The sequence below is a fragment of the Elephas maximus genome, chromosome 19 (genome assembly GCF_024166365.1).
Source record: "Elephas maximus indicus isolate mEleMax1 chromosome 19, mEleMax1 primary haplotype, whole genome shotgun sequence".
Lineage (NCBI taxonomy): Eukaryota > Metazoa > Chordata > Mammalia > Proboscidea > Elephantidae > Elephas > Elephas maximus.
In genome coordinates this window covers 43,474,811-43,493,873 of record NC_064837.1, presented here as the reverse complement: position 1 = coordinate 43,493,873, position 19,063 = coordinate 43,474,811, and the positions used below count along the sequence as shown (strand labels likewise).

At 58.0% G+C, this 19,063-nt stretch overlaps 1 protein-coding gene across 1 annotated transcript; it reads right to left on the bottom strand.

Annotated features, from left to right (window-relative positions):
• Window positions 1–47: 47 nt before the first annotated feature.
• PPP1R9B (protein phosphatase 1 regulatory subunit 9B) lies at window positions 48–18,558 on the bottom strand. Its single transcript, XM_049859426.1, has 10 exons — window positions 16,679–18,558; window positions 12,474–12,606; window positions 10,211–10,331; window positions 8,097–8,201; window positions 6,882–7,017; window positions 5,363–5,515; window positions 5,198–5,251; window positions 2,310–2,539; window positions 1,884–1,980; window positions 48–1,677 (listed from the first exon to the last, which is right to left on the bottom strand). The coding sequence occupies exons 1-10, from the start codon at window positions 18,062–18,064 to the stop codon at window positions 1,624–1,626; spliced, it is 2,469 nt and encodes an 822-aa protein (XP_049715383.1). The 5' UTR covers window positions 18,065–18,558; the 3' UTR covers window positions 48–1,623.
• Between the last annotated feature and the right edge of the window lie 505 nt (window positions 18,559–19,063).

Sequence of the window (19,063 nt, the reverse complement as noted above, 5' to 3'; positions counted from 1 at the left end):
CCTGACCCTTCCCCCCTTCAGCGAATCAGGAGACCAGGCACTGGGACTCTGGGGGCTGCTTTTATGGGGACGACCTGACAGAGGGCATGGTCCGTACAAAACCAGGGAACAATACATACATATATATATATATTATATACAGTGACACGGCCCCTCGAAAGGCGGGGCATGGGCAGCCGCTGGCCCCCGAGACCGGAAGCGCCCGCGGCCCCGCCCTCCTGGCTCCGCCCCCCATCTGCCGGGATGAAAGAGGTGAAGTGCAGGGGCCGGGCCTGCACTGAGACAGCCAGCTCTTCAGGAGTGGGGAGCACGTCTGGGGCAAGAAGGCGCGGGGGAAGCCCAAGAAATACTGATCGATGGCATGGTCTATTTACAGGGGACAGGGGAAGTCAAAACAGATCAGATGGGGTTGTCTGCTTTTAAAAAAATGAACAAAAACCCAGGCTAGGGGCCGGAGGATGGGGCAAACGAGAGATGGATTCTGAAAGGGGAGGGGACCTGGGGGGGGGGTCTCACCTCCCTTGGTCCAAGCCCCAATTTGGGGTTCAAGTGGGGAAACGGAGTCGATTTCACTTAGAAAGCAGGCTGCCAAGGACAGCCCTGGTCTCCAAAAAGACGAGTAGTAAAATTTTGCCCTTCAGTCAAACACTGGCAAACGGTGGGATGGGCGTGGGTGAGGCTGAATCCCTGCCATGTTAGTACAAGGCTTCCAGGTGACTCTCTTGGCAAGGCAGGGCCTGGCTCTCAGGGGAGAAATGTTCTGCTTGCCTAAGACCAGGGTCTCTGCAGCCAGGCCCCCTACACTGACCCCCGCTCCTCCCTGGCATTCCCAGACCTGGCCAGGGAACCTGGACCTCAGAGAGGCCACAGAACAGTTTCAGGAGGAGGTTATGGCTATTTGGCACCTGGGCGAGGGGAGGCACAAGGAGAAACCGGGAGCTGCAGCCCCAGGAGAGGGGGAGCTGGGGACCAGGTGTCCTGGACTCTCCCTTTTTCCTACTCTCACTCCCCTTTTCCCAAAGAGTAAGTGAGAAATCAGTGCAGGGCCAGAACCAGCCTCTGGGCTCTGGGGTGGACTCCACCCCTCCCGGGAGGGGGACAAAGACAGCAGCAGGTGTTGAGGCAACCCCCCCAAGCAGGAGAGTCAGAATGCAATAGAGACAGCACAACGATGGCAGGGAGGGGGACGGCCAAGAAGGTAGAGTCTCAAGAGGCCCAGTGGGCAGGGAGCAGCCTCCAGTTGTTGAGATGCTGGGAGAGCCCCCAGCCCCATGCCAGTCCAGAGACAAAGGCTGGAGGTTGTAAAGTCTGGCAGTTTGGTCTGCAGGTCTTTGTGTCTATCCACCACCCAGGCCGGCCCCTGGCATCCCACAGCCTCTGTGTCTCAGCCCCATGGGGCAGGAAGGAGGCCACGCTTTCAGCCACCTCTGTCTGCCCAAACCACCTTAAGGGGGCCTGTGGTGTGAGCCCTCTGGTCCCTGAAGCTGGGGGGAGGTGGGTGGAGGGGTGGGGAAGTTGGGGCACCTGTCCCCAGGCTGGTAGAGGGCAGGGGAGAGTATTGAGGACAGGGGAGGGAGGACAATGGGAAAGGCTTGATTATTGTCCAGTCAGGGAATGTTCCTGTTAAGTAGAATTGGAGTTCCTCAGTGTTTGCAGGTTTCCTTCCAGTTCTGAGATCTGGAAAACAAGAGAGGAAGGGACTCAGCCCTGGGCTGGACACAGGGTCTACCCCTTCTGCCCCCCTGGTGGTGACATGACCCTGAGCTCTAAGCCAGCAGCATGGCTCCTCCCCTCTCCCTCTAGGACCCACAAGGTGGGTGCTAGATGGGGCTTACCTGCTGCTCCTTCCATAGGGCCCTGCCCCCAGGGGACCCCTGGCCTACCTTGTCCAGGAGCTTGTCCATCTCCTCCTTCCTAGCCAGCTCTGACTCCTCCAAAACCCGACGCTGGGCGGTCTCCTTTTTCAGGAACTCGATCTCCCTGGAGACAGACAGTGGGTAGGGTGTCTGGCCTCTGTCCTGGGATTCTCCAGGTCCTTGGCCCTGCCCTCAGCTTCCACCTGGGCAGCTCTGTCCCTTTCTTTAGTCTCGGGTTGGGAGGCTCCAGGTCTCCCCAAAGCTGCTGGGACCGGGCCCTTTGCTGGCTCTGGTGCCCAAGTCATTCCAGGCCCAGGTACCCCCACCATGGCGTCTTCCAGCTTCCTTGCTCCTTGCCTCCCTATTTGGTTAGGGGTGGGGAGGGGCTGCCACCAAAGGCCTTTCAATCCTCCCTAGGCCCCCAGGCCCCCACCCCACCCCATGGCCACGTACTTCTGCTGGTAGTCCTTGATGAGGCGCTTGGCCTTGCTGTACTTGCGCTCCAGGGCCTGGTACTGGGCCTGGGTCTCCCGCAGGTGCTCATCCACAGCCTGGCACAGGCTCTGGGCCTCCCCCCAGTAGCCCTCCAGCTTCTCCATGCGCTCCTTGTTCTCCTCCACGCTCTGCTCCAGCTGGGCCTTCTCCACCCGCCACCGCCCCTTCTCCTGCTCGAGGCTCTGCAGCTGAGAGAGGAAGGAGCAGCCCTGGGTTGGTGGGGGCCAAAGGAAGCCAAGGGACACCCCTTATCATGGCACTGGGGCCAGGGTCTGGGGGATTCCCATGGATATAGAGCACCCCAACTACTAACTCTCCATGGCTGAGCCTGAGGACTGAGGCCCAGAGAGGGAAGAGATGGGACCTCAGGCTCAGAACTCCAAGCTAGGGTCACTGACACTGCACCCCACTCCCAGGGAGGCAAGAAGCCCGTGACTAGCTCTGTGACTTGGGGCAAGGCAAGCTGTCTTAAACCTCAATCCTCTCATCTGTAAAATGGGAGTGATACCCATCTTGCCAAGCTCACAAGGGCTACAGTCAGATGGTAGAAAGAATAGGCAGCTGAGGGTCACCACTGCTCTCTGTCCCCTCTCTGACCAGTCCTGGCTCCTGTGGCTTCCTGAACAATCCTGGTTCTTCTCCCAGTTCCCAGGCACCCCAGTGCAGTGTTTCCTACCCCAACAATGCAGTCCTGGGTCCTCTGTTCTCTGTACTCACTGCCCTGGGGTGGGATCCTACCTCCTACACCACCTCTGTGCACCCTGAACAAATCCTGAGCTGCAGCCCAACCTCACTCCCGCTCCAGCCTTGTCCTCTAGCTCCTCATAGGCACCATGCCCCAAACTGGACCCCCCCGCCCCCACAAACCTAAGCTTCCTTTCCTGACTTGCTCACCTCTGTTAAAAGGCATCACCACCATCTCATAGCCACCCCAGCAGCACTCAGCCTCGAGCCCCTGCCTGCCCTTCCAGATTTGTTTGCTGCAAAACCCCTTGCTGTCCATACCCCAGCCACAAAGGCCTTCCTACAGACCTTCAGATTTGCCACAGGGCCTTTAAACATGCTGTTCCCTGCCCGGAACACCCCATCTACTGTGTCCCTTGCCTAGTCATTGCCCACTAGCTCATCCTTCAGCTTTCTGCTCAGATCCTCCCCAGCACAGCCCTGCCCCCACCCTGGCTGCATTGGGTTCCTTCTTGGCTCTAGGAGCTCAGTAACCCTGTCCTCTCTACAAAGCCCCGTCCCCGTTTGTAACAACACAGCCACTGGTGTGCACAGACTGTAAACTGCACGAGGGCAGGGAAGAAGTCTGCTTTTGCCCATCACAGTACCTGGACCAGTGTAAGGCACCTAGAAGGTTCCCAGCAGATATTTACAGATTGATGGCATGAAATAACCTCGGACTTGCCCCTCCCTTTCATGCTCTGCATACACCCAAGAACGCAGCCTGTCAAGATGACCTCTGAAATGCAGCTCCAACATGCCCTGTCTGGGCCGTCCAGGGCCACCCCTGCCAGGACACTGCCCGGGCCTCTAACTGGCTTGCCCACCCTCCAAGTCTTGCCCACCCTCATGCCCTCTCTGCTTCCCAAACAGTGACCTTCTAAAAACTCCCATATGACCGCACAGCCCACTCTGTCCGCAGGGCCAAGGCCAGCGTCCTCAGAAACAGTGAGGACCCTTCAATCCACAGCCCCCGGCAGTCCAGCCCTGCCTTCCATGTCTCCCCTACAGAAATGTCTGCCACAGTTTGGCAGGCCTCCTCACTGCCTCAAATCTAGCCTCCAAGCTCAAGCTCGAATTCCTGCCAGGAACACCCTTCCTTCTGCCTCAGTTGTCTAACCTGCTCTCCTTCCAAAGCTCAGCCTCACTCTCCTCTCTGTACATGTATGGTGGGTGTATACCTACATGCGGCACGTACACTCGCATGCACCTGGGGGCACTGTATCCGGATGGTCCTGTGTACTCTCAGCCTGTCACTCCCCACCACTCTGGAAGCCCCGTGTCCAGTGTCCAGACCCCAGCGGAGGTCCAATTCAAATTTTTAACATGAAGTCTGTATATCTACATGCCTGTGAGCCTGCTGGCACCTAATAACCTTGTGTGGGTGTCTGTGCATGGCATATATGTGTGTTTATGTAAGTCACATGTATATCACCACCTGGTGGTGTCAATGTGAGCACATCTGTGTTGCTTGCCCGGGTGACAATGTGCATGTCCTGTGACACTCTTCCTGAGACCAGGCAGTCTGAACGATGGTCATGCCTGTGTGTCTCACAGCAGACTTGTTGCAGAGGGGGTCCAGGGTCCAGGTTGATGCACCTGTGTGTCATGTCACATGATTACACCTTTGGAGAGGAGTAGGTTCTGGGTGAGTGTGTATACTGTGTGCTGGGATCCAGGCTAACATGTGCCAGCATGTGCATCTCTGGCTAGCTGGTATTTATGGTTGGGCCTGTACATAGAGAACATCTGTGGGGCTGTATGAACATGTAGACATCTAGAGTGTGACTCACTGTGACTTCAGCAGTATAGCTAATAGCTCACTGTGCTAAGTACTTTACGTGTACCACCTCATTTCATCCTTACAACCATCCTCTGGTGTTGGTACTATTACTACCCCATTTTACAGATGAGGAGACTGAGGCCCAGAGCAGCCAGTGAGTGGCAGAGCAGATGGGTCCGGAGCTTGAGCTCCTAACCCTGCATTCCGTTGCCTCAGAGTGGCCTGTTCAGTATATGCCAATGGGTGGTGTAAGACTACCAGTGTGTGCAGGTGTGAGGCATCGGGGGGTCCTATCCTCAGCCCTCAGACCCCATTCCCCAACACACACACACACCCTCACCTTTCTTTTCAGCTGCTGGATCTCTGCCTCAGTTACAGCATGCTTGATCTGGAGCTATGAGGACAGAAGGGCAGGTGCTCAGCTCCGGCTGGTATAAACAGTAGGGTGGGACAAGAGGCTGGTCTGCTCTCGCCCTCTACCTCCCAGGAAGCCCCCTCATCCCACCTCCTTGAACTTGTGCACCAGCTTCTCAGGCTCCATGTCCACAGGTGACAGTGCATCTTCGTTCTCTGCTAGCTCGAACACCTCAATGGCCATCTCGCCACCTGGGAATGTGGGGCTCAGCTCCTCATCCTCATCAGTGGCATACTCTCCCGTCTGTGAAGGAAGACAGAAGGCTATGGGCCTGGCCCACGCTGGCCTCCTCCCACCCTCATGACCAGGCCTTAGACCAGCAGCAGTCTGCCCTCGTCAGACCAGGAGCTACCCAGGGGTGCGGTTCGTGCCTCCCCCATGGGCCTAGGGCCTCCACCACAGCCATGGTTTGATTCTTCCCCCAAGAGCCTGGGGAGTTCCCTGAAGGCAGGAGTAGTTTTCCACACAGGACTGGGGAACCCTGAAGAAACAGCCTTCACTTCTCCCCTCACACTAGGGCTCCTCTGAGGTCTGGAGCTGCTGTCTCCTCAGATTAGGTTCCCTGAGGTCCAGAGCTGTGCTTTCCCCCTCAGAGTAGGGACATTTTGAGGGAACTGTATTCTCCTTGTAGGACCAGTGAGGTTCTCAGAAAAAGACAATGTGACTCCTCCAACAGACTAGAGCTTCTTTGAGGGAAGGGTCTGCATCTCCTCCCTCACACTGGGGGTTCCCTCAGGTAAGGGAAAGGCGCTTTGGGTTTCTTTATACTGCCTTCATTTGCTAACAGCGAAGAGGACTTACTTGAAGCACTTACTGATGAAGATCAAAGACTACAGCCTTCAGTATGGATTATACCTCATGAAGAAAACAAAAATCCTCACAATTGAACCAATAACCAAAATCATGATAAATGGAGATAATATTGAAGTCGTCAAGGATTTAATTTTACTTGGGTCCACAATCAAAGCCCACGGAAGCAGCAGTCAAGAAATCAAACAACGTATTACGTTCGACAAATCTGCTGCAAAAGACTTCTTTAAAGTGTTAAAAAGCAAAGTTGTCACCTTGAGGACTAAGGTGCACCTGATTCAAGCCATGGTGTTTTTAGTTGCCTCATATGCATGTGAAGGCTGGACAAAGAATAAGGAAGACCCAAAAAAGAACTGATGCCCTTGAATTATGATGCTGGCAAAGAATATTGACTATATCATGGACTGCCAAAATAAACAAATCTGTCTTGAAAGAAGTACAGCTAGAATGTTCCTTAGAAGCGAGGTTGGTGAGACTTTGTCTCACGTACTTTGGACATGTTATCAGGAGGGACCAGTCCCTGGAGAAGGACATCAGTGAAAGAGGATGACCCTCAACGAGATGGATTGATACAGTGGCCGCAACAATAGGCTCGAATGTAGCAATGATTGTGAGGATGGCACAGGATCGGGCAGTGTTTTGCTCTGTTGTACACAGGGTCACTATGAGTCAGAACTGACTCCAGAAGGCACCTAACAAACAACAACACACTGTCTGAGAGACTGGCAGAAGGTGACTGCAATGCCTCATCTAGCCACCAGGGGGCAATCATACGTCCAGCCAGGCCCAGAGCCCCTACCTCCTCGTCATCCTCCCCATACTGGGCGTATCTCTGCTCCATTATCTCCCGCTGCCATCGCTCCTGTTCCAGGGTCTGTTGAATTAGCTGTGCCACTTCACTCTGCTCTCCCGGCCGCTCCCGGCCAATCATAAACCTGCAAGGGCACCAGAGTCATCCCCCGCCTCCTGCCCTCAGCTGGGTAGTGCCACTACCCTCCCGGTTGCTGCTCCCCCAAACCCAGGCCCTCCCAGGGGAGGTGAAATGAGAGGGCTGAGTCCAGAGGCTGCAGAGTGTTAATAATGAATGGGGGAGCCAGGGCCCCATACTGGGTTTCCTTCCCAGGGAAGGGAGGCAGGCCCACCAGCCCTCCTGGCCAGTTTCAGGGAAAGAGGATGTCAGCTAAACTTCAGGTTGGGCTGTGGAGGACATAATTCAGGAGCATCCAGTATGGGGAGCTCGTTCCCCCACCACGCAAGGGAATGGTGGAGATGACCCATCTCAGCAGGGTTGGGCTGTGGCGGTGTGTCTTGGGTAAGTTCCAAGCCTCTGAGCTTCAGGAAGGGGCAGGATGATGGTGACTGAAGATTAGGATGCAGAGGCAACAGTAGAGCTTCCAGGCACCAGCCCCTCCTCCCCGTGGCCACCCACATCCTGTTTCTCTTCACCACCCTTTCCTGGGGGCACTGCCCCTCTTGGAGGGGGCAGGGGGTGATCCCTGAATGTTATGGGAGAGAGGGAACAGACACTGGGAGCTTCTAATCCACCTCTCTCAGTTTGCAGGCCTAGGGAGGAAAGAGTCCAGGACTTCGCAGGGTTGGTGAGGAGGGAGGGATGAAGTTCTGGGTGAAGGGACCCCCCAATGTGGATGGCAATCTCCCTGCATATCTCAGTTCTTCACCAAATGAGCCAGGGACGGGTAGGAGGAAAAGAGAAACATTTTCATCATACACAGAATAGCCCAAGTGGGCTGTTTAGAGGGGGCGGTAGATATCGGGCCTGCCTTGATGCTACAGGGCTAGTGGCCAGCAGTGGTGGGAAACCACTTGGATGGAAAGGCAGGCCTGGGGCAAAGGATCATGGGGCGGCAATTCCTTCAGGTAAGGAGTCAGCGGAACCTCCTCTCCATGAGTTGGGTCACCCAGAACCTTGACTGGATGTGGGCAGGTGGCCCGAATGGTCCCTGGGGGCTGAGCCTCCTGCTTGCTCCCTCTCCCCACCCGCCTCCAGCCTCACCGCACTCGGCCCTTGGTGTTCCGGAGCACAGAGGCTGCAAAGCTCTGAGTCACTCCTACCAGACTTGTTCCATCCACCTCCACCAGGAGATCATTCACCTGGATCCTAAGGGAGGTAACAGTGATTAAGAGGTCACAGGGGAAACTGTGGTGCTGGGCTAGAGGTAGCACCCCTCCCATCAGAAACATGAGGCATGGTTCCCAGAGGGTAGTGCTTTGTCCATCTACATAAAATGCATGAGGCCAGAGCACACCTGTGTGGGCAGTGAGACCCAGGCAAGGGAAGTGGACACAGGCATCCTAGACCAGGAGTGGTGGCAGGTACACTTCCTGTCACAGTTACCTTGTGCCCTCCTCCATCACATCCAACAGAGCAGTATGACAGCCACAGAGCTCATCTCTGCCCATGCACACCCATGACACACAGCCCTCATACACATACATTTCCACAAAGACCTGAGTCCACACACATGCTCCCAAATTCCTGAGGTGCGTGCCACGCACGCTCTCATGTTCACATGCGGTGTCTCATGGGGTCACCTCACCCTAATATAGGTTCATAAAAAATATATATATATAGGTTCATACCCCAGCTATAATACCTGAAGCCCTTGCTCTCCATATAGGGAGGGAAATGGGGGCAGCCCCCAGTGTGGCCAGCTGAGGAGGCTGAAGAAGGGTGGGGGTACCCTTGACCATTTCCTTCCTCCACTCCCACCTACCTCGGAGCACCAAACTTCTTGAAGGGCTCCCCTGAGAAATGGAGGAAATGGCCTATTGTAAACAGGGCACCCCACACGCCCCATATTCCCACATAGAACACAACGTCACGTGCACAAAGTTATAACAGGTACACACGCTCCCCAAACCGCCAGCAGGCAACAGTGGGAAAGGTTCTGGGAAGTTCAAATCGAGGGCTCTGTGGGGAGTAAGTGAAGGGCATGACTGTCTGTCACCTTTCCCTTTCCTTACCGCCACCCATGCTACCTGGGCCACAACAGGCAGAAGCTCCCCAAATGAGGCAACACCACCTCTTGCAACATGACCCCAAACACGACCTAAACACGACCCTAAAGCCGTCCAGACCTCACAGAGACTCGCTTACCTCTGTCACGTGCAGGGGGTCTGGGTTCGAATGGTACCACCACTAGGTACCCCGATGTCAACCTTCAACTCACAACAACCCTGGGGGATGCCCTAAAGCCTTGTCTCTTCATACCCTCCCCCCTACACATACACAATTCACATAGTAGAACCAACAGAAAGTCACTGGGCTGCATAGGACTCCAGCTTGCCCTCCCTGCTGCTCTGACTCACAGTACTCACCTTCTTCCGGCCACAGGTGCTAAACACATGCACACACAGGCACGCCCACAAGAGCGGCCCCATCTCAGAGCTTTTCTAGCCACATCGAACACCTGGATCTCCTTGCTCTTTCTGCTCCAGTCATACCTGCCTGCTTCTGGCTCCCCTCCTAGAACCTACTGCTCTCCATATAGGGAGGGAAATGGGAGCGGCCCCCAGTGTGGCCAAACTCACTCCTGCTCATACTTCACATCTCAGTTCAAAGGTCACTGCCTCCAGGAAGCCTTCCCTGATGCCCAAATAGGCCAAGTCCTCCTGTTATACGCCCTGCACTTTTCCTCTATGTCGCCGTTTTCTGTGTCCCCTTGTTTAATGTCTGTCTGCTTCACTACACTGCACGCTTCCCCCAGGGCAGGGCCCTCACCGCTGACTCCCCAGGCCTAGTGTCGGCACACTGAGTCAGGGACTGAATGTTTGCTAAATGAAAAAAAGAATGCTCAGCTGTTCTCCACCAGGCATGCAGCCTCCACAGCCCCACACGGCATCTTTACACCCGTCCTATCATCCACGCTCTTCTAAAGTGCAAGAAGCATGAAGGCAGGGGTTTCCATCTTTCCTTCACTGCTCTATCCCCAGGGCTAGAACAGCACCTGACATAGTAGTGCACCATGAATATCTGAACTCCATGCACAGAAGTCTCCTAGGTGATGGCCCATCCCCAGGTTCAGCGGCACAGCCCACAGATGACAGCTGGTGGGGGGAGGAGAAGGGTGTCGGAAAGGGAGGGGGCGAGGCAGCGGAAGGTGGTACCTGCCATCCCGGTGGGCCGCACCGCCCTCGGTCACAGTCTTGACAAAGATGCCCAGCTTCTCCAGACCCATGTCGGCCCCAGCCCCCATGCCGATGATGCTGATGCCCAGGCCCTCAGAGTCTGTGGAGCAGAGTGATGGTCAGATACCAGGAGTGGGGGTGGGGGGACAGTGGTCGGAGAGCTCCAGACTCGGGCTTGCAGAGGATGGAGTGAGAGATCCTCCATCCCACACCCCTCACTCCAGGGCACAATCCTACAGCAGGAAGTAGCCCCCACACTCAGGGGAAGGGACAAGGTTCTGTTCATTCCCTTTACCACGTCAACTAGGATGGCTCTTGAGTCACTCCCTGCCCTTTGTCCCACTGAAATAACTGATGGGCAGCAGGGTCTGATGAGGATGGCAGGGGCCAGAAACTGTTGTATATACAGGCGAGGGTGTGGGTTTGGGAAGGAGTCAGCGGGCTGTGTGGCTGTGATGGGGATGGGGTGGTGGTGGCCATGATGGGGGTGGTGGGCTGTGTGGTTGTGATGGGGATGGGGTAGTGGTAGCCATGATGGGGATGGGGTGGTGGTAGCCATGATGGGGGTGGTGGGCTGTGTGGCCATGATGGGGATGGGGTGGTGGTACCCATGATGGGGGTGGTGGGCTATGTGGCCATGATGGGGCTGGTGGGCTATGTGGTTGATGGGGGTGGTGGGCCGTGTGGCTGTGATGTGGATGGGGTGGTGGTGGCTGTGAAGGGCCTTAGTCCTAAGCCTTTTTCTCTTTTCCCAGCCTATGCACTCTCATCCATACTCAGCTTCGATGACCAAAGACCTCCCGATTTTGTCTCTCCTACTCCCTTATACACACCTGCCCCTGCCTGGCCATTTCATGGGCCTCTGACATCCAAATTCAGTCTTCCCCCACAAATAGATTTGTCTACCGCTCCTCACTGAGGATGGCATCACCACCCACAACAGCTGCCAGGCCTGGGCATCACCTGGATTCCTCCCTCCCACTCACAGCCCCTACCTCTGAGCCAAATAACCACCAGACCCTGTTGATTCTACCTCTGAATCTCTCTCAAGTCCCTCCACTTCCCACACTGCCATCATCTCATCCACGCCACAGTGATATCTCTCCATCTACTTGTGCCCTCTACCCACTCCCCACACATAGCCTGAGTGATCTTTCTAGAAAACCCTTCTGCTGAGGGTGTGGGATTGGGATGGAGTTGGTGGACCGTGTGGCCATGATGGGGGTGGTGAGCTGTGTGGTTGTGATGGGGATGAAGTGGCCATGATGGGAAAGGGGTAGCAGTGGTTGTGATGGGAGGGTGGGAAGCTCTGTGGCTGTGACGGGTAAGGGGGTGGTGGTTCTGATAGGTGTGGTAGGGCTGTGTGGTCATGACTGAGATGGGGAGGCTGTGATGGGGGTGATGGGCTATGTGGTCATGATGCAGATGGGGTGGCCGTGATGGGGTGGTGGGCTGCTACATGGTTGTGATGGAGATGGGTGGCCATGGTGGGCTACATGGCCGTGATGGGGATAGGGCAGCGGCCACACTTCCCAATGGCTTCCAGTCAATCTTAGAAAAAAGACAGTGTCCTTCACATGGTCCAGGAGGTTTCGTTTACACACCTTTCTTCTCCTTGCTGTCAGGCTCCAGACAATCCCACGACTTCTTCTATGGGGCACTGCTAAATGCAGCTTCCTCCACACAGGTCTCTCTGCTCCTCTAGCCTACATATCCTTCTAATTCCTCTTCTTTAGATCTCAACTCAAAATTACTTTCTGGGAAATGCCCACACCCAGTCTGGTCAGGTCTCTCGTTAAATGTCTTTATAGCAGCCCTGCCTTCCCTCCCAGCACCTGTAAGAGTGAGTAAGGATGTAGTTATCCTGGACTGTTTAATCAGGGTCTGCCTTCCCCAGCAGTCTCCCTGAGGGCAGAAGACATGCTTATTTTTGCCCATCATTGTATCTCCAGGACATAGCCCAGGACACGGCACATCAGAACTCCAAAGATGCTTGTTAACTGAGTGAGCAAAGAATGTTCCATGACAGGGTTGATGGCAGGTGCGTGCTTGTGCTGGACTGGAGACCATGTGTGGCTGTGGGGCACTAACAAGGGAAGGGGAAGATTGTCAAAGGGCCATGCCAGAGGTAGAAGCCATAAATCACTGTGAGAGCCCCAAGGGCACAGGGTGAAGCTGGTGCCAGAGAGGAGGCCTGAGTCAACCCCATCTGTGCCCACCAGCCTGGCCCCTGGCCTCTCACCTTTCTCCAGCTCCACAGGGAACAGCTCCAACCTCTCCACCCGCTTCTCCAGCTCATACTCAGCAGAGGCCGCCATAGGGTCCACATCCTCGTTGCGACGATCATAGTCCTCGTTGGAGTAGGTGCTGAACACCTGTGTGTGGGGGGCTTCTCAGAGAGGCCTGGGAGGGCAGGCCAAGCCACCAGCCCCATAGCCTCCTCCCCGCCTACCCCACCCAGCCCCGTGATGACCCCAGCTCTGTGATCCTGGGCCACTCACTGCTGCCTCTGGGCCTCAGTGAAGGCCTTTCTAATTCCGGAGACGGGGGCAAGAGAGAAAGGGAGCCAGCCTTGCCTGATCTACACTGTTATTCTCTTCTGATCCCTGACCAACAAGAGTATGGCCCGTGTAAACAGAGAGATAGGGCAATCCTGGAGAAATGGTGAGACTCAGGAGCCAACACCCAGGCCAGAAAGAGACCGGCAGAGCATGGCAGAGAGAACGTGAGAGAAGAGAGCCCAGAGAGCCTGATGGAAGTGAGGAGGACATACAGACACAGGCAGCGGCAGCCAACAGCAGGAGAGAGGAAGGAACAGGCTGAGCAGGAGAAGAGGGGCAGACGAGGAGGAATAAAGGACGGAGAAGATGCTGAGGATGCCAGATGGGGAGAGAGATGGAGTGTGTGTTAGACGTGGAGAGGGGCCATGGGACAGGGATGAAAGAGGCATAGAGGCATCCGGGGGCCCAGCCCTGAAGTCAGATGTTGGGGGTAGGGTAGGGGGGCAGGAAGGAGCAACTCTACCCTCAGGGAGAAGGGCAGGCCCTCCACGGCCTGTGTCCTTCAGGCAGCAGAATCGAGGGAGAACACCAGGCCCCTAAAATCTTCCCTGTAGGCCCAGGCCTCCATCTCCCTGGGCTATGCCCACCCCTACCCCAGCCCCCCATGCACCAGGTGGCCCAGACAAAGGTCCTAGGACCAGGGCCCTGGGGAGAGCAAGGAGGTCAGAGAGATGCAGCCTCCCCGACACTGTCCACAGCAGACCCAGGCCCCACGGTTGCCCCCTGTACCCCACCCCTCTGCTGTCTCCCAGTTCCTGTATCTCATGTAGCAAAAAGGGGAATTCCCATCCTCCCCTGAATTAGAGAGGGTAAGGCAGGGGCACTGTGGGAGTGCCTAATTCTGGGCCCAGGCAGGGGTGCCCCCGTGGGAGGTTAATGAGCACCATTTAGGGCACCATGATGTGTTCGTGCTTCACTGCCTGCAGCGACAGGCTGGTACCAGTTGGAGCCAAAAGGGGGTGAGGAGTGGGGAGCAGCTCCATCAGATGGCTGGGGCCTGAGCCGTATGGAGGCACCAGGCTCCTTAGTGGGGCATTGTCGCCCTCCAGGCCCCTGCCCAGGGCCCCCTCTCCTCTAAGAGCAAGCCCACGGGCACCCCTGTCAGCAGGAACACTCGGTGTCCCAGCCTCTGTTTGTCCTCCCCGCTACCCTCCCCTGGGATTAGAAGCATGGCTGGGAAGGGCCTATGTGGTCACTTAGCTCAATGCCCTCGATTTCACAGCATCAGAGCAACTCTGCCTCTGGCCCTTAAAGCTCATTGTCAATCCATGAGCTCTCCTGACACGTGGCCAGTGGCCAGTGGTCTCTGGCCTGCCTGCCCCCAAAGCCCCTGTAGAAAGGGACTGCCCATTTGCTCCTAGTCCAGAGATGCCAGGTCTGTTGTCCAAGGTCACCCAGACTAGCCAGTGGTAAGGCAGGATGAGACTGTACCCCGCTGGGTTCTGACAGCTGGGTCACCTGGTGACTTTGTCCCTGACACGTACGTGCCCCAGGCCCGGGACAGGCCTCTGTGAGCCTGGACCTGCTAACTGGCTCTGGCCCACTTTTACATCTGAGTTTCCCGAGCCTTGTCCTCTGCTCCAGCTGAAAGGGTCCCTTCATTTCTCAGTCTTTCTAGTCTCCTGGGCTAACCAAATCCCCCACCATACACAGACACAAAGACACAAAGACACACGCCATGACCTCCAAAACACTCTCCAGCCTGCCTATCAAATCCTGCTCACCCTTCAAATCCTACTCCCTGCAGGAACCCAGGGCCTCAGGCTCAGGGGACACAGACCATCACTCATCCCTCCTCAGGGTACCCGGCCTATCAGGGGCCCCTATTACCCCACCATGATGCGCCCAGCCTATCGGGGGCTCTCAGCCTAATCCCACCTCCCCAGGTGACAATCTAGAATTGGGCTCTCAGCCCTGAGCAGAAGCTCCATAAAGGCAATAATTGGGTCATCTGTGGGGCACAGACCCTGGACTCAGTATCAATGCAGGGTGACGGGGGAGGGAGAAGGAAAACTGGGAGCCACAGCCCCAGGATGGGGAGCAGGAAACCCCCAGTAAGGTCAAAAGTCAGGCACACTCAGTCCCCATCACATACCAGGGGCTCTCATGCTCTGGCGAGCATCAGTGTCACCTGGGAGTCAGGAAGCACTGCTCCAAATCATGTGCTATTTTTTACCAAAAAATCAGGATAACGTGTCAGATATAGACAGAGGCTCAGGACTGAAAGATCAAACTCCATCTCTGAGGAGATCAGACGGGTCAAGAAATGGTTGTGGGGGAGGGGGTGGGGAGGGGGCTTCCTGACTTCCTCAGTGTCCCAAGAAACACTGGAATCCCCCAAACCCTCCAGGATCCCAGATTAGAGGAAGAAGGAGACAGAGGGGGAAAGAACTCCAGATCCCAGCCTAGGGAAGGGGCTGGTCTGAGAGGGGAGTGGCCTTCCACTTTTAACCTTCCAGGCCTCTTGCTGAGGGTGGGGTGGGGAGTGACAGAAGGACTGAGGCTGATTCTCTAGAGCAGGTGAGCTTTCTTTAGTGTCCACAAGTAGTTATGGAAACTACAAGAAAACAGATGTGGGGGTGGAAGGTGTCATTGGGTGGGGTATAAAGCCTCAGCAGGGGGCTGAGGAAAGTCCAGGGGCTTGGATACCCCCACTGGCCGGCTTGAGGCTGGGCAAAGCAGAGCCTGAGTAGTGAGAAAGAGCCCTCTAGGCTGCGTATGCCAGGCAAGAGTGGAGAGCGCAGGGTGGGGGTGGCCGGGGTTCTTAGTTCTCCCCAGGGAATGTTGCACACACTCCTCCCCCTTGGTGCTGTTCTGAAGATCTCCAAGCACTGGCACAGCCCACAAACCAATCACCAATAGTGGTGCTGGGAGCCAACAGGAGCTCAAAAGGGGCAGGCAGCTCAACCCCTCCTTCAGGACACCCAGGGAATGTGGCAAGAACACTCAAGGCCTGCCTTAGCCAAGGCCAGGGGAGTTTGTCCTGTTGAGAAGCCATGACCAAAGGCATGCCAGCCACTGCTGGGTGCCCTCAGACCTGTATGGGACTCCCCACCCCATCCTCTTCCCCACCTCCTCCTCTTTCACACCCTAGAGATGGCCTAGTCCCTTTAGCAGGTCACACAAAGTGCCCCTCCCTGTGGAACTGGACCTTGGTAGCTTGAAATAGCACTGACCCCCAGGTGACTGAGTCCCAGCCTAAGCCTTTCCCCCACCCCCAGTCACACGGTCCCAGTTCAGTGCACCCTGACAGACCTGCTTCCCCCTTTCACTTCTGCAAAGTTGGGGTGGGGGCTACAGGCACGATGGAGGAAGGGCTGCAGTGTCCTGCCCCTTCATTCGTTCTGGGAAGTTCCCAGCTCCCCTTCCTTCTCTCTCCTGCCTCTGTTCAGCCCCCCTCACCCTATCCAGCTCCTGTCTGTGGGGGAAACGAAGGAGTGTTTCCAAGCTCCCCCGGCCCCCTCGCGCCCAGAGTAGGGTAGGACAAATGCGGGGGGGGGGGGGGGGAGGGTTCTCCTGAGGACACACGTATGCCTTTCCACCAGCCAAGCCTCTGCCCCTGGCAGCCCCAGCCCCAGCCCCTGGAGGAAGGAAGGTCTGGGAGAAAAGGCAAAGCAGGTGTCTCAGCACCCGCATAGGGCAGGACGGGTGGGGCACCTGAGGGCAGGTCGGGGCAGGCCACCCCCTTCCCAGGCCTGGAAATCATCCCCCTCTGACAAACAGCTGGAACTCCCCCACGCCCCCCTCAGGGTGGCAACTTCTGGGAAGGGGGCTGGGTGGCAGGGGCTGACTCAGCCTGCCAAACCAGGCCGGCCGGGTGGGGGCGTCGGCGCGCACGTGGCAGGGGCGGCGCAGGGGTGGCCGGGGGTTGGGGGCGCTCACTCACTTGGATGGGCGCCGTGCTGAAATGGATCTTCCGGCTCGGGGCCGGGTCCTCTTCCTCCGAGAGCCCCGGGATCTCCACACATCCCGACTCGGGCTCGTAGGGGGGCTCCCCATCCTCCTCGTCCTCTTCGTCCTCTTCCTCCAGGGCACTGCCCCCAGAGTCCTCCCCAAGCCCGCTGTAAGCGCTCACGTCCACCAAGTCGGCTTCGGAGAAGTCCTCCTTCTTGGACTCATCCGCCTCCTCAGGGGCCAAGTCTGGGGCCCGGCCATTGCCGACCCCCTTATCTGTCACAGCCACAGCCACAGCCGCCGACGCCGGCGCCTCGTCGGGGGCCGCTTGGGCCTTCTGCTCCTCGGGCGCGGGGCTGGCTGTGGTTGCCACGGTGCTCCCATTCTCCAGGGCCGCATGGACCGTCACCTCGGCCTGGATCACTTCCCCGGGCGCCGCCTCGGCCTCCGACTCCCCGCTCTCCTCCACCTCCACCGGCTTAATCTTGCGCACCTCCCGGGGCTTGGGGGGCGGCCGGGCGGGGGCGACTCGGTGTTGCGGGGGCTGCTGCCCTCCGGGGCCGCGCTCCTTCTCGGCCGGGGCATCCCCCGACGGGGCGGGCGGTGGCGGCGGTGGCTGGAACACCCGGGAACGCTTACTGACCAGCTTCGAGTTGACCTGCGGAGCCCCGGCGGCCGCGGCCCTGGGGGGCCCGGGCCCACGGTGGAGGCCGGTCCTCAGGTCGGCCTTCTCAAAGACGGCGCTGAGCTGGCTGACCGTCGGCGACACAGCGTCGGCGTCCAGCTTGTCCAGCGCCTCGGTACTGCCGTTGAAGCGCACCACTACGTCCAGCTTCCGATCCTGCAGGCCGGCGCGCTCCTGCCTCAGCAGCCGCCGCGCCGCGGCCTCCTTGTCGCCGCCCGCGGCCGCGGGGACGCTCCGTTCGAACAGCTTCCGCGTCTCCTGCAGCCGGGAGGGCGGATGCGGCGGCGGCGCCGGCTGCGCCGAGGGCGCGGGCTTAGAGTCGAAGCGGCTCACGCGCTCCGACACGCTGGTGCCCAGCTTGAGCAGGGCGCTGTGGTCCACGTTCTCGTTCAGGCTGCTGGCCCGCGGCAGCGACAGGCGAACGCCGCGCTCGGGCGCCCGCGGGGCCTCGGTCGGGCCCGCGCCGCCGCCCGCCTCGCCCGGCGGCCCGGCCGTCGTGCCCATCTGCAGGAACATACTTTTGATGCGGTGGACGTTGGAGCCATATTTCTTGTGGTGGGCTGCCTTAGGTGCCTCGTCCGGCCCGGGCGCGTCGGGCGGCTTCAGCGCCTGGATGCCCGCCTCGTAGGCGCTACGGTGCGGGGAGGCGCTCCGGAGGGGACCCCCGGGCCCCCGCGGCTCTGTCTTCATCATGGTGGGGGGAGCCGGGTTCGCATCCCCCTGCTCCCCGTTCTCCCCCGCCAACAGGCGGGTGGCCAAGTCGGGACCACTGTCCCCCTCCCCCCGAAAAGAAACCCTGAGAGGCCTTTTCTAGGCTCCCCCAAAAACCAAGCTGCCAAAAACAGTTAACCCTGTTTAAGGAAAAAAAAAAAAAAAGGAAAAAATCCCCGGGCGTCCTGTGTGGGTAGCCTTCCCAAATCAAGCTGCCAAAGACAGTCAGACCCTCTTAAAAAGCCCAAGCGGCCTGGTACGGTCGCCCCCACCTAAAATAGAAAAGCGGCGGCCAGGCCGGTGGGACGGCGCGCCCTGTCCAAGCAGCAGCGGCGGCGGCGCCGGCTCACATCCTCCGAGGCGGTGTCAGCGGGGCTGGCAGCCCGGGCGTCCCCCACCCCTGCCGGGGGCCTCGGCTCTCCGGGGGCCGGGCACCCCGGCGCCCATGGCTGCTCCGCCGGCCGGGGCCGCTCCGCCGCCGCGCCTCCCTCCCTCCCTCCCTCCCCCCCGCGCCCCGAGCTCCGGTCTTTCTCTCGCTGTGCCCGAGCGGCGGCTGCCGGAGACCGAGCGGCTGCCCTTCTCGCCGCCGCCGCTGGGGGACTGGCACCTCTGGGTCCTAGAGGGATCGGATTTCCGGGGCCAGAGTCTGTGAGCCCACCCCTTCCCCTACACCCAAATAAATCCCCTCCCCTGCCGGTCCCTCGCCGAAAGCCTTCCGCTGCCCTCAGGCCTTGCTCAATCCTCTGCGACCCTTCCATCCCAGCCTCTGGCTGCGGTTTATCACAACCCACATAACCGCACCCCCATTAAATATTGGGGGTAGGGCAGACCAACCACAGTGGTTTTAGTGGGGCCCCTCTCCACCCCAACGTGAAGGGGGATAGGTAGGAAGGGGCAAAGGATCATTTTCTTCCAGGTCCTTAAGGCTCGCTAGTGTTGTTCAAAGCTGTCATTATCAAAATCACTGGGGCTTGGTAAAAA